The 16,152-nt window shown below is 37.2% G+C and overlaps 1 protein-coding gene across 1 annotated transcript in view; it reads right to left on the reverse strand.

The window, feature by feature from the left end:
• PRMT3 (protein arginine methyltransferase 3) overlaps positions 1-16,152 on the reverse strand; it is a 148,634-nt gene that overhangs the window by 76,431 nt on the left and 56,051 nt on the right. Inside the window, exon 11 of the mRNA XM_021083252.1 lies at positions 2,348-2,426. Within this exon, the coding sequence (XP_020938911.1) occupies positions 2,348-2,426 (79 nt within the window). The remainder of the gene's footprint in view (positions 1-2,347; positions 2,427-16,152) is intronic.

Below are 16,152 nucleotides of genomic sequence, written 5' to 3' on the forward strand. Positions count from 1 at the left end.
CCTATAACCTCATTATTCACATGGCTGTAAGTTCTTAATGCACTTCATTGAGAATTCAATTTAAATGTATTAAGTTGCTGTCAGTCCTTCAGTAAGATCAATGAATACCACTCAGGGAGGTATGGAAACAGTTTTCTGAAACTTCCCCAGCACAACTTCAAGGCAAGACTTAGATTCAATAAAGTGTACTCTAAAAAAGAAACAACAAGGGATAGTAAAAAGAACATCAATACTGGAATCTGGAAGATCTGAGTTTAGAAAAAAAAATATTCAAGGCCTAGACATTTAATATGTACCATCCAGGACGCCTATGTTTCTAAGTCTCAAAGTGCTGCTGTGAGGATTACATGTAATAAGATAAATAAAAGTAAAGTATATTATTTGGTGGCTAGCTGAAAATCAGCAAATGGTAGATGATATACGATGTTTAGTCATTAAGTGTAGCTATTATTTAAAAAACAAAAACCACTGTAATTATAGAAAGATATAGTCAACTGTTGCAGGTAAAAATGTATGTAAAAATTCTGCCAGGTTCATGTCAGAGATCAGAAACTTACCTTGAAATTGCTGCAGAGAATAGAGTGATATAATGTGAGCACTTTGAATAAGAAAGGCAATCCTATAAGGCAATGCTATAATAAAAAAAATTCAACTGTACTGGAGAATTTTCTCTGTGCTCTTTCTGTTTTGGCCTTGCTGATTTTTACTGCTGAAGTAATTTCATGGAACATGGATGGGCAGGAGGTGTAAGTAGGGTCAAGTGCTTTATGTCACTAGTTCAAAATGGATCTTCCTTTCCATCTACTTTTATATAACAGTTTTATCAACTGCACTCTGACTATGGAAATGATTTATTAATCCTGAAGCTCTGTGAAAGGGAAGGTACAGAGAAAGGTGACTGAAAGGAGACAGATGCTATTCAATTCAGTATTTTTCTTTTTATTGCCATACCCGTGGCATATGGAAGTACTGAGGCCCGACTAAATCCGAACCACAGCTGTGACCTATGCCACAGCTGTAGCAATGCCCAATCTTTTAACCCACTGTGCCAGGCCAGGGATTGAACCCGAGCTTCTGCAGGGACCCGAGTCACTGCAGTTGGATTCTTAACCCACTGTGTCATAGTAGAAGCTCCTCAATTCAGTTTTAATGATTCAATGCAATAAACATATATGATGCTCCATCTATGTTCCAGGAGCTATGGAGATCAGGGAAGAGCCAAAGATAAGCAAAACATAATCCCTGAGAATATTCTGTTTGTACACAACTGTTCACAGCATAAAGTCTGCAAAACAAAATCTCATTCTGAGCATGCATCTCACTCTGAGTAGTAAGGGCTAATTGATTAAAAATTCACCAGGGGGGGAGTTCCCGTTGTGGCGCAGTGGTTAACGAATCCGACTAGGAACCATGAGGTTGTGGGTTCAATCCCTACCCTTGCTCAGTGGGTTAACGATCTGGTGTGTGTGGTGTAGGTTGCAGACGCGGCTCGGATCCCGCCTTGCTGTGGCTCTGGTGTAGGCCAGGAGCTATGGCTCTGATTCGACCCCTAGCCTGGGAACCTCCACATGCCGCAGGGGCAGCCCAAGAAATAGAAAAAAAGACAAAAGATCCAGCATTGCCATGAGCTGTGGTATAGGTCGCAGACGAGACTCAGATCCTGCGTTGCTGTAGCTCTGGTGTAGGATGGCGGCTACAGCTCTGATTCGACCCCTAGCTTGGGAAACTCCAAAAAAGACAAAAAAAAAAAAAAAAAAAAAAGACAAAAAAATTAAAATTTACCATGGGGACATGAAAAGGAAGTCTTCCAAATTTATTGGGATCGATTTAAAAATACTGATTGGGTATGCTGTGCTTTAAAAACTTAGAAGAAACTACTCTATTTAAAAGTTCTTGTTAAATCACAGAGAAGGCAGGTTTATACATTTAGTGAAGTCATGGAAAATTTGCTACCAAAGTGAATGATCTCCAACCCAGTATGAAACATTCTATTGAGGTCGGGGGATGGGGGTTGGGGGGTGGACACAAACAACTAAATGTCATAAAGATTAAAAGTCAAAAAGAGTTTCTGTCTGATTTTCATCTGATAATCAAAAAGCTTCCAAATTTATCCTTAGTATTTTTATTAAAAGTGTTCATGAAAATACCATTAACTTGGAGTCCTGCATATCTTACTGTTCTCCTATCAACAGTAAACTAAACAAATGCCTTAAAGTTTCCTCTAATGGAAACATCTTTCATTTCTATTGGGAACTTTCTCAGTCATGCATAGTTTATTTGAAATCCAAAGGTCCTTTGGTTCTGCTACTCTAAAATTAGATTACTAAAACTACAATTTTATACTTACCCGATCCTCCTTTTGCCAAATATTTGTTCTTTGCATAAAGGACAGAATCTAACATAGACTCAAAAAGAAGAAAATAGCCCTGGACAAAAAAAAAAAAGAGAGAGAAAAAAATGGATTTTAGAAATGTGCAATATCATCATCTGCAGATCAATTTAAACATCTGGGTTGCTCTTCTAATAGAAAGCATTTTGTCTGTACTATATAATATTCTGCAAAGTTTGAAATTATTTTTTGCAGTAAGTTCTCCACTTTACAATTACTAGAAAATCTGGCCAGGGTACAAAGCAGATCCAAAAATTTTTTACCATAGAATGTGCTGAACCTTCTCTGTGCTTCACTTTCTAGACTACTGTTTCTTCCTTATTAAATGGAAACTTTTTAGACTCAGACATAGAGAATAGACTTGTGGTTGCCGAGGAGGAGGATGGAGGGAGACGGACGGATGGGGAGTTTGGGGTTAGCAGATGTAAACTATGACATTTACAATGGACAAGCAATGAAGTCCTGATGAACAGCACTGGGGACTATAACCAGTCTCTTGGGATGGACCAGGATGGAAGATAATATAAGAAAGGGAATGTACACACATGTATGACTGAATCACTTTGCTATATAGCAGAAGTTGGCACAACATTGTAAATCAACTACACTTTAATAATTTTTTTTAAAAACAAAATTTCAGATAGAAATTGTGAATGTATCCTATAACTCCCTGGAATACAACCCTATTAGTCTAGATCAATAGTTCTCAACTAGATTTTTGCTCCATGGGGACATTTTTGATGGTCACAACTGGGGGGATGCTGATAAACATCCTTCAATGGCACAGGATAGTCCTCACAACAAAGAAATGTCTGCCTCCAAATGTCTATAAAGCTAAGGCTGAGGAACTCTGGTCTAGAACAGCTTTTCCCAAAGTGTTTCCTGCCCAATGATATTCTCTTTAAAAAGTTGGGGGGAAAAAAAAAAGGAGGGGAGGAGAGTTTTAATCAAAGAGGTGAGAAAGACCAGATGCTATCTATACCCTCCTCTTAGTAATTCAAGTCAGCATATTAACAGTTCTGAAGTTCTGAAAAGTGTTACGGTAAAGAGGACTGCTGAAGCAGTTCTCAGGTGGCACAGCGGGTTAAGGACCTGGCCTTGCTGCAGTTGTGGAGCAGGTTGCAACTGTGCAATGGGTTCAGTCCATGGCCCAGGAACTTCCACATGCTGAGGGAGCAGCCAAAAAAAAAAAAAAAAAAAAGGACTGCCAAACATATTTTAACCAAGTACTACCCATTTTGACACCTCTTTTTTCCTGTTTATCGTGTTTAACACCCTGCGCAACTAGCATTGTTTGAACTCCATTTTATGAAACTTGGGAACTCCTACACCAAGAAAGGACAATCACAATGAAAAGATAATTTGCCACTAATGGGTCACAAACACAGTACATTTTAATAGTGCTACAAAGTTTATTATAGAAATGATAAAGTAATCATGAATTAGAGATCAATGCCAGTTTCTGCCAGTCTTCTTCTGGGGCCCATCCTCGGATAGTTGTGAGCAGCAGGGAAAGTCAAGTGCTCAGCCCAGTGCTTAGCACTAGTGCACCTTATTATTGCTTAGGGTAAACCAATATGAATTTGACTAAGAATGCCTAATGTCAGCATTCTAAGTCAAAACTGTCTCTACTCATTTGTTCTGGGCATAAATAACTGTCTCATACGATCAATACAGAACACTATGAACAAAAATGGTTTAAAGGTTTCTCCAGAACAGGAAAAACCAGCAAACCAAGAAGAGACAATTCTCCCAAGAGAATAACAACAATTTAAAATTTATAGAAAATACAGCGTTCATGCTTGAATCACTTATAAAGGAGGCTAATTAAATTGCTGCTAGCAGCTCTACTTTGGCATTTACCTTCTCCCCCCAACACACTAATTCCTGATAAGAAAATAATTGCCGCAAAAGACAGATTTAGCAACAAGACTCTCTTATTAATGTGTTTACACTAAGAAAACTAAGGATTTGGTAGACACTATTTTCTAGGACAGAGTACTTAAGTCTAACTCTTTTAAGTTAGTTCCCCATTAATATCATCTGTGTATTCAAAGCACAAGAGACTTCTGAAATTCAACTAAGAAATTTTTATCAATCTGACATAATTCCTGAAAGTCTCTGCACACAAATGCTTATAAATAAGCATCCATCAGTTAATTAAATTATAATTTATGCTAAAAAATTATTTAAAGAGGAGGCATCTACCTACCTTATATAAAAAAGACTAGCTAGTGAAACATAATAGGCTAGGGAAAAATGGTCCCTATTTGCAAGAATGCTGCATGCTAAAACATTAAAATACAATAAATTCACATTTTCATACAAATTGAGTAATTCATACTGAAGATTGTACATTCCATATAGTACAGTCTTTTGTTGAAGGGGGCAAAAAAAATGTGTTATTGATTTGGCACTGTGTCAAGCTGTTTCTAGTACTATTCTTTCAAAGTAGTTAGTTAAATCTAAGTATTTCCCTTCTATATGTTCAAATTCCATCTTACTTCCTCATACTACAAACAAAGAAAAAGTCTTTTTTGGGGGAAGGCAGGGTGAGGCCCACACCAAGGCATATGGAAGTTCCCGGGCCAGGGATCAAACCTGAGTCATAGGTGCAGTAACACTGAATCCTTAACCCACTGCATCACAAAGAACTCCACCCCCTCAAAATAGTCTTTTTAATCAATAACTGAAAGTAGCTCCTTCTAGCATCATGATCATTTATTGCATTTAGGATAAAGTTATTACTAGCCATAGATTAAATTATACATTTTAAGTCAGTACTATAATTAATATCCACAGAACCAACTGAAGGGGTGGATGGACTCTTGGATTTAAATCCTAGAGGAGCTCCTTTCTCTGTGACCTTGGGTAAGTTAACATCCGTGAGTCTCAGTTTCTTCATCTGTAAAGTGACAACAGCAATGGTATTCTACACCAGAGGGTTGTTAGGAGAATTAAATATGTTAAGACATGTAAAGGGGTTTGGAATAGTAAATCTGGCTAGCTTAACTAAAAATATTAAGAGCTACTTAAAAGCATATTTGTAAAAGTGAAGAAGAATTTTCAAATTATGTTTAATAAATGAGAATGAAGGATTTTTTTATGGCTGAGATTATTATACTAAGTGAAGTTGGCCAGTGAGAGACAAATACCACATCACTTATACGTAGAATCTAAAAAGAAAAAAAAAAAAAAGGATACAATGAACTTAATTGCAGAACTGAAACAGACTCACAGACTTTGAGAAACTTATGGTTACCAAAAGGGATGTGGAGGGGACGGAAGGGTGGACCAGGGGTTTGGGATGAAAATGTTCTGAAATTAGATTGTGATCATGATTTATATATATGGAGGTTTCCAGGCTAGAGGTCAAATCAGAGCTATTGCTGCCAACCTATGCCATAGCCACAGCCACAGCCTCGTGGGATTCGAGCTACATCTGCGACCTACACCACAGCTCATGGCAACACCAGATCCCTAACCCACTGAGCGATGCTGGGGATTGAACCTGTGTCCTCATGGATCCTAGTCGGATTTGTTTCCACTGAGCCATGATAGGAAACCAATGCTTCCAATTTTTTTAGAGTCAGGCAACATTATTAGATCAGAGTTTCTGAAAGTAAATAATCAAATGTTTTTGTTGATACATGTAAAGGATCCAGCACAGTGCCTGGCACAGAATTAACACATAAAACCTATAAACTATGTCATATGACTCTAATTTGGCAAAGTCATCACAAGAGGTCAGCTACATAAAGTAGTACTGGGCTAAAATGGATAGAAACAGAAGGCTAAATCAAGTCCTTCTTCTTTCATCTTTCCTACTGCATTTTTCTCCTTTTTCTCTCTTAATTAGTATATAATTAAAAATAATACTTTCCTCTATATCTATTTCTGATAGTATATATTTCATTTTTGTAGCAAGATACTGCTTGCATAAGTATATGGTAAGACTTCTATTCAGTCAAAGCAGTTCCTAAACTTAAAGAATAAGTGAACTAGGAATTCCTGTCACGGTTCAGTGGAAATGAATCTAACTAGCATCCATGAGGATGCAGGTTCGATCCCTTGCCTTGCTCCCTGGCATTGCCATGAGCTGTAGTATAGATTGCAGATGCGGCTGGGATCCTGTGTTGCTGTGGCTGTGGCCAGCAGCTACAGCTCTGATTAAACCCCTAGCCTGCGAACCTCCCTCCATATGCCACGAGTGTGGCCCTAAAAAGACAAAAAAAAAAAAAAAACAAAAAAAAAAGGAATAAGTTAACTAGTAAATCAATAGAAAAGCATTCCTTCAAAATAAGAATAGATTGCACATATTCAAATTTCATCTATCTGCTAAATATGGATACATTATTTGATACTGACCGAAGACTGACAGTTTTATTGGTCATTTATTTCACTTAGTATCCAGATATCTGCTCAAACTAATTCCTCCTCAAAAAGAATTTTCCTAATGTCTCCAAATTATCTTCTTTTTTTTCCCCGGCCAAACTCCATCTCTTTACCCTGCTCTATACTCCATCATAGCACTTAAATTAAAATCAGTTATTTTAAAATGTTTTGCTTTCTAAAATGAAAATTCTCAAATGATAATAATAGTAGAAATTGCTAAAGTTCATTGTATTAAGTGTCTTTTTATGGAATATCTTATTTAATTGTTTTATTGTTACTTCCACTTAACTGATAAGAAAACTGAGGCTTAGAAATGTTTAATAACCTAAAATCATAGGACTTGAAAAACAGCTCACAGCCACAGAAATGCTGAACAAGTCAGAATCTGAACCTTGGTCTGTCTGACTACAGATAGCAAGTTCTGAATCATTACTCTATGCTGCTTCTTAAGTTGACTTACCTAATTAAAAAAATAAGACTTAGTATTTGTATTATATTACACTACATTTGTAATTAAGGACTCCAGTATTCTGAAATAAAAAATTCTTAGAGCATATTAGACAAGATTAGAATTTACAATAGCTGTCTGATTCATAATATTTCACAGTGATAGCTCATATGGCAAGTGGCTCTTAGCCACCGTCCACTGTGAAAAATAGTATTTTGGAAAATCCATGAAACAATACACAGTAACACTTATGACATAAATTAAAATGTCTAGTTAAAAATATTAACAGATGAAAAGATTAATCTATATACTGCTCATGGTTATTGTCCTTTTCCTCAACTTTCCACTTTGCTAAACTTCATTTTACTATAGGCTCCCTACGTGATGGAATAGCCTTTAATTTCCTGGGGATTGTCCTTGGTTTTGAACCAAGTCATTTATTACTGATATCAGAAGGCTTTGCTCCAAATGCCCTGCTCATCTGCAGTGTAATTCAGACTGTAATTTCACAGGCTGCTGCCTCACCTGTAGGGGTGCCATCTGGAAGAGAATTACACCCGATACTTTCTCCCATGATGCTCATGGGGCATTCTTCTTCTCAAATTGACATTTGCTTTTTAAAATTAAAATTTGCATTTACACTTCAAAAATTAATTACTACAAAAGGAACGCAACAGTTCAGATCTGGAGCTAGAAGAACCATTCACATTATTCACTGAAATAGGAATTTTATTTTTAAAAAAATGCCTGCTCAGCTATCTTCTTGGAGTAGATAATGATAAAAGAATAAAGCACTTCTCTTGCCTATTTTCTTTCAGTTCAAATAAACTGAATTACTGATATACTCTTAGGGAGAATTAACTATTTTAAAAAGTGAGGCAAAGGGAAGGTAAAAATAAAATGAGCTTTTCTGCAGAAAGTCTAGTGAAAAAAATCAATAATCTGGATTTACTTAAAAATAAAAATAAGATGGCCAGGAAGCACATGAAAAAAGGCTCAACAACACTGATTATTAGAGAAACGCAAATTAAAACTACTATGAGGTACCACCTCACACCAATCAGAATGGCCATCATTAATAAATCCACAAATAACAAATGCTGAGGAGGGTGTAGAGAAAAGGGAACTCTACTACACTGTTTCTGGGAATGTAAACTGGTATAACTACTATGGAAAACAGTATGAAAGTACCTCAGAAAATTAAATATAGAACTACCATATAACCCAGCAATCCCACTCTTGGGCATATACCCAGACAAAACTTCCCTTAAAATAGACACATGCACCTGTATCTTCATGTAGCACTATTCGCAATAGCCAAGACATGGAAACAACCTAAATGTCCATCAACAGATGAACGGATTAGGAAGATGTGGTATATATACACAATGGAATACTATTCAGCCATAAAAAAGAGCAAAATAATGTCATCTGCAGCAACACAGATGGAACCAGAGACCCTCATACTAAGTGAAACAAGTCAAAAAGAGAAATACAAATACCATATGCTATCACTTATATTTGGAATCTAATATACGGCACAAAAGAACCTTTCCACAGAAAAAAGACTTGGAGGACACACTTATGGTTGCCAAGTGGGAGGGCAAGGGAGTGGGACGGACTGGGAATTTGGGGCTAACAGATGCAAAATATTGCCTTGGGAATGGATAAGCAATGAGATCTTGCTGTATAGCACTGGGAACTATATCTAGTCACTTGTGATGGAGCATGATAATGTGAGAAAAAAAAATGTATATATGTATGTGTGAATGGGTCACCTTGCTATATAGTAGGAAATTGACAGAACACTGTAAACCAGCTATAATGGAAAAAAAATCATTTAAAATAAAAAAATAAATAAAAGATTATATCCAACAAATAAATAAGCCTAAGAAATATAGTCCCTAATTCTCAGTATGTTTCTGAAGCACAAAAAAATATTTGATGACTTTTTTCCCCACAATATTACTTTTTTTTTTTTTTTTTTTTTGCTTTTTAGGGCTGTACTACCGGCATATGGAAATTCCCAGGCTAGTGGCCTAAATGGAGGTACAGCTGCTGGTCTATGCCACAGCCAAGGCAACACCAGATCTGAGCAACATCTGCAACCTACACCATAGCTCACAGCACGCTAGATCCCCAACCTACTGAGTGAGGCCAGGGATTGAACCTGCATTCTCACGGATACTCGTCAGATTCGGTTCTGCTGCACCACAAAGGGAACTCCTCCAATATTACTCTTGATTCTGTAAGATTTACTGTAGATAGAATTTTATCCAATGTGATTGGGACTAGTAGTCAGTTGTTAATTGAAAACAAGACATTTTAGAAGCTCCTGTTGTGGCTCAGCGGTAACGAACCCGATTAGTATCCATAAGAACGTGGTGGGTTCGACCACTGGCCTTGTTCAGTGGGTTAAGGATATGGCATGGTGGTAAGCTGTGGTGTAGGTTACAGATGCGGCTTGGATCTGGTGTTGCTGTGGCTGTGGTGTAGGCCAGCAGCTGAAGTGCCAGTTTGACCCCTGGCCTGAGATCTTCCATATGCCACAGGTGCAGCCCTAAAAAGCAAAAAACCAAAAACCAAACCAAAAAACCCCAACACATTCTAACTAAAAACAGGCAAATGTAGATTTGTTCATTAATATTACCAACATCCACTTGCCAAGTGGAGAATCCTTATATTTGATAATTCCCACTGTTACTCCTAGTCCTTCACAATTGTTTTACTGCTTTATTTAACAATAATTTATGATCTTGTTCAAGTTTATGTTAATATTCACTGATTCTTCATAAATCAGTAGGCAAAGATGTACAATAAGCTCTTGGTAATATATAACCCAACTGAAAGGAACAGAACAAGAACAGCACACTAAGGGTGCCTTATTCGCTTTAAGTGTTCAGGGAGCCATAGAAATCCAGCAGGTATTATATACAAAAAAAAGTTAAAACATCATTAATTTGGTGAATGAAATGCAGGCTGGTTAAGGAAGCTTCAACTGTATATCCATGTGACAGAGTATACTGTCATAATATCATCTTTTAAGCCAAATCTTCCTTGATGCCCCAGACTAGGCCAGGTGGCCTCTACAATACCATCTAAGTTGGAGTATGAGTTATTATTAGTGCACAGAAATGAGAACTCTAAAACAGGCCTTCTTATCCTTGGCACTGCCAACACTTTGGGCCAGCTAATGCTTTCTTGTAGGGGTTGTTCTGTCCATTGCACGATGTTTAGCAGCAGTCCCCACCTCTCACCCACCAGTCGTAACCCAAAATGTTTCCAGACATTTCCCTTTGCCCAAATATCCCCAGGGGGCACAATTGGACATGCTGCCTCCTCCACTGTTGAGAACCACTGCTCTAGAGCGATTCCCCAAAGTAACCAGATCAGCATTACCTCCTACTCTAACTGCCTGCTAAAAATGTACCAAATTTGAGTTTGTATAGGACATGCCTGATCTTGTCTGATCTAGGACAATTTTAAAGCATGTGAAGGAATTTCTGCACAGGGAACAGTATCTAGTCACTTGTGATGGAACATCATGGGGAATAATGTAAGAAAAAGAATATATATATACACACACCACACGACTGGGTCACTGCTGTACAGTGGAAACTGACAGAACACTATAAATCAACTATAATGGAAAAAATAAAAATCATACAATAAATAAATAAATAAAAATGACAGAGGAAAAAATAAAGGAAACTCTATTTCAGATATATTTATAATAGCCTCACATATTGAACACCTCAACACCTAAGTTTTTTCCTTTGATTTTCAAACCTGTGGCGTGACTGTTTCACCTTAAAATGTGTTAATGCAAACTATTTATCACAAATATAAGGAATTTACATGAGAATTTATAAGTCATTAGGTCATATACTTCTGGGTAAGGCACCTGCCTTACTGACAACTCTACTGTGACTGAGACAGACTGGATTAAAGAACATGCACATTAAAATTTTCATCTGTGTTGTAAAACTGCCCCATGGAAAGACTACGACAATTTTTATCACAATGACATGAGTATACTGAAGATTTATAAGTAAAGGGGGAAGGTACGAAGTTTTCTGAGGGGGTGAATCAAAACCATGTCCTCATGGATGCTAGTTGGGTTCGTTGACCGCTATATTCCTACTGTGTATATATTTAAAAACCACATAAAAATACCTGAAGCAAAAACTGACCAAACTAAAAAGAGAAACGATTCCTGAACTAGAGGCAGAAACTGCATTATTATTCCTTTAGGGCTTAATAGAAAAAACAGACTTAAATTAATAAGGGTTTAATAGACTGAATGGTACTATCAACCACCTTGACCCAACTGACATTTACATAACACTCCATTCAACAATAGCAAAATACATATTCATTCTAAATAAATGTGGCACATTCAACAAGAGAGACCGTATCCTGGACCATAAAACAAGTCTGATCAAACTTAATGAAATAACCAACAGTATGTTATCGGAGAACAAACAAATTAAATAAGAAATCATAACAGGAAGGTATCTAAGAAATGTCCAAATACTTAGAAACTAAACAACACACTTCTAAAGAATTCATGGGTCAAAGTAGAAATAACAAGGACAATATTTTGCACTGAATTTAAAAACTGTGGGATGCAGCTACAGCAGTCATAAAGGGAAATGTACAGGTTTAAAAGTGGTGGAAAAATTAAGGGTAGAACAACATGCAGAATATGCTTACCCTACAATAAATAGAAGGATGAGTTTTATAATCTATTGTGTTCACTGCTATATTCTGCCTAGAATAGTATCAGGCACACAGAAGCCATAAAACATTTTGCCAAATGAAGAAGTGTGCTAGGAGGTGGGGATATACACACATGCTTTTAATAAATTAAAATATTTCAGGAAGGATACACTTGAAACTGGCAGCAGATTCCGCTGGGGGATTTGGGGTAGATCTTGAATGGTAAAGAAGGGAGGGATGAAATTTGTAACTTCTATGTATTATTACATGGTCAGAAAAGGATAATAAAATTTCACATGTATATCATAAATATTGTCAGAGAAGCTCCTATTAGTCTTTCACTCAATCACTACCTTCCATGCAAGAATGAGAGTAATGGTGATAACTACCACTTATTAGGCACCTATTATGTCCTTGCTATTGTTCTGCATGACTTCCTTCCTCTTGTCATACCTCACATCATACACGTCTCACTTTCTGCTGTGGACTTTGAACATAACTCAGCACATGAGCTAATTTCCTCTGTGTACTAAAGTTTGAAAAACTTTTATTAGTTTAAAAATCTCTCCCCTACTAGATGGCACTCTCACTTAATCAACAAAAAATGGTCAAATTGGCCCCTTTTCTGAAACTGCAGCTAACTATCCAATTGGCAAGTCTATCAAAGGAAAAAGTGAATCATCTTAAGAGCTTTCCAAATGCACATGTGGGTTTTACTCCAGATGTATAGAATCCGTTTCTAAAGAGGAGGGTAGAAGATAACATGTTTCCTTCTCTCTCCCTCCTTTCCTTTCTATCCTTCCTCCCTCTAATCTTTTTTTTTTTTCCAGATTCTTTTCCATTACAAGATATTGACTATTGTCCCTTATGCTGTACAGTAGGACCTTGTTATCTATTTTATATATAGTAGTCTGTATCTGTTAACCTCATAATTCCAATTTATTCCCCCTCGTCCCCTTTGGTAACCATAAATTTGTTTTTCCTTTTTTATAGCTGCACCTGCAGCACATGGAAGTTCCTGGGCTGGGGTCAAATCTGAGCTGCAGCTCCTGGCCTACGCCACAGCAACACAGAATCTGAGTTTCATCTGTGGCCTATGCCGCAGCTGGCTGAAACGCCAGATCCTTAACCTACTGGGTGAGGCCAGGGATTGAATCCACACTCTCATGGGCACTATATCAGGTTCTCAACCTCTGAACCACAGTGAGAACTCCAAAAAGTTTGTTTTCTGTGTCTGAGTCTTTCTGTTTATTAAGCAAGTTCACGTGTTTTATTTTAGATTCCATATAAAGTGCCATCATATGGTATTTGCCTTTCTGACATACTGCACTTAATATGATAATCTCTAGGTCCATTTATGTTGCTACAAATGGCATCATTTCATTCTTTTTTATGGCCAAGTAGAATTCCGTGGTGTGTGTGTGTGTGTGCGCGCACACGTGTGTGATCACATCTTCTTTATCCATCCATCTGCTGATGGACATTTAGACTGTTTCCATGTCATTCATGGCTATTGTGAATAGTGCTGCAATGAACATAGGGGTACATACATGTATCTTTTTGAATGAAAGTTTTGTCCTGATAGATGCCCAGGAGTGAGAGTCCTGAATCATGTGGTCGTTCTATTTTTAGTTTTTTTGAGGAAACTCTACTCTGTTTTCCACAGTGGTTGCACCAATTTACATTCCCAGAAGCAGTGTAGGAAGGTTCCTGTTTCTCCACACCCTCTCCAGTATTTATTATTTGTAGAATTTTCTTTTTTGGTTTGTACCCATAGCACATGGAAGTCCCCAGACCAGGAATCCAACCTGCACTACAGCAGTGACAACACTGGATTCTTAACCCACTGTGCCACAAGGGAACTTCTGGTTATTTGCAGATTTTTGATGATGGCCATTCTGACTGGTACGAGGTATAATCTCGTTGTAGTTCTGATTTGCATTTCTCTGGCAATAATGAGCATCTTTTCATGTGCCTGTTGGCCATCTGCTTATCTTCTATAAAGATATATTCCCAATCTCCCACAGTGATTGAAAAAAAAAATAATTATAATTGGATATTCTACTCTTACAACTAAATTGCTTACTAACTTTTATTAAAGAGAATTATATTAAGTTACACTTATATATAAGAGTGATCCTATAATACTTGTGAATTATAGGTGTTTGAAGCTATAAAAATGATGAACTCTATTAACAGTATGATTCAGGACTTAAGAACAAGCTCTCATTCCATTTCCTGCAACGGCACATTTTAGGAGGTACTGATCCTCTAAGTACAACACATACACCAGAAGGGAAGAAAGAGCATCTGGTTAGAGCTATCACCTTGAGAAGCATTTGCTAAAGCTAGAGAATAAACATGGGAAAACAACAGATAAAACCCATGGTTCAGCCAAAGTGAGGAATATAAGAGGAAAACATCACAAATAACAAAGCAAAGGCAACCAAATACATATACAAGTAAATATAAGTTTAAAATCTCACCTTGCCCCCCTCCCGGTCAACTCAGTCTAGAACCTTGGTGCTGAATGGTTGAATATCCCCTTGCTCCCCATCTCCAATAATTCTTTTTTTTTTTTTTTTTTTTTGTCCTTTGCCATTTGTTGCGCCGCTCCTGTGGCATATGGAGGTTCCCAGGCTAGGGGTTGAATCGGAGCTGTGACACCAGCCTATGCCAGAGCCACAGCAACGCGGGATCCGAGCCGCGTCTGCGACCTACACCACAGCTCACGGCAACGCCGGATCGTTAACCCACTGAGCAAGGGCAGGGATCGAACCCGCAACCTCATGGTTCCCAGTCGGATTCATCAACCACTGCGCCACGACGGGAACTCCCAATAATTCTTAACAGAAGCCAGTCCTCATGCAAATTTACAACCCTAATTTACAATGTCCAGGTGACAGGGAAAACCTCAACCCAAAAATTTCAAATGAGTCTGCAAATTACTCTGTTGGTAAGACTGTGGAAAAAATAGGTATTCTCATACCACTGTTGGTAAGAAAGCAGAAGAGTAGGATAAGTGCTGAGAAGAATTTGAAAAAAACTATTAAGATTGCATATACAGTAATCCTTTGACCCACCAATCACACTTCCAGGAATATGAAATGAAATGATCTATGTACAAGAATATTCAATACAGTATTATCTGTAACAGCAAAAGAATGGAAGAAATTTAAGTGAGTGCTAATTATATACATTATATTTCTCTCTCTCTCTCTTTTTCAGGGGCTGCACCCATGGCAAGGGGAAGTTCCCAGGCCAGGGATTGAACCTACACCACAGCAGTGACAACACTGAGTCCTTAACCTGTTAGGCCATCAGGGACCTCCCAATACATTACACTTATTTATCCAATGGAGTATTACACAGCCATAGAAAGGAAGGAGAAGTGATTCTTCGACAGTGATACAGAATGATGGCCAAGATATACTTTTAAATTTAAAAAAAAAAGCAAAACATGGAACACTGAATGTTAACTCTGCATAAAACAAGGTTGAGAATATAAATATATACATATTCAATATAAATATACAAATATATAATATTTTTAAATAAACCAAAAAACTAAGAACAAAACAAACAAAAAGCTTATCTAGTCACTAAAGGAAAGAAGGAATGGAGCCACACAATTTTTTTTTAATAATTAAAACATAAAATTAAACTAAAAAAAGGAAGAAGAAACAATTCCCCCAAATTGAAGAAAAAGGAAACAAATCTGGAAACTTTTGGAAACTTAAAAGGTCACATATGATAAAGCTACTACTATTTTAAGAATCAAGATTTTCTGCACCAAAGAAAAGAGTAACAGTTTAAAATTAAAGATTCTAACCTCAGACAATTAAATATAGAACTACCATACGATCCATCAATTTGGGCATATATCCAGACAAAACTTTTTTTGAAATAGACACATGCACCTGTATGTTCTTTGCAGCACTATTCACAGGAGCCAAGACAGGGAACACCCTAAATGTCCATCGACAGATGAATGGATTAAGAAGATATACACACAATGGAATACTACTCAGCCATAAGAGAACAAAGTAATGCCATTTGCAGCGACATAGATGCAATGAGAGATTTTCATTCCAACTAAGTCAGAAAGATAAAGAAAATACCATATGATACCACTTATACCTGGAATATGATATATGGCACAAGTGAACCTATAAACAGAAAAGAAGCAAACTCATGG

Source organism: Sus scrofa, chromosome 2 (assembly GCF_000003025.6).
Source record: "Sus scrofa isolate TJ Tabasco breed Duroc chromosome 2, Sscrofa11.1, whole genome shotgun sequence".
In the NCBI taxonomy this organism is placed as follows: Eukaryota; Metazoa; Chordata; class Mammalia; order Artiodactyla; family Suidae; genus Sus; species Sus scrofa.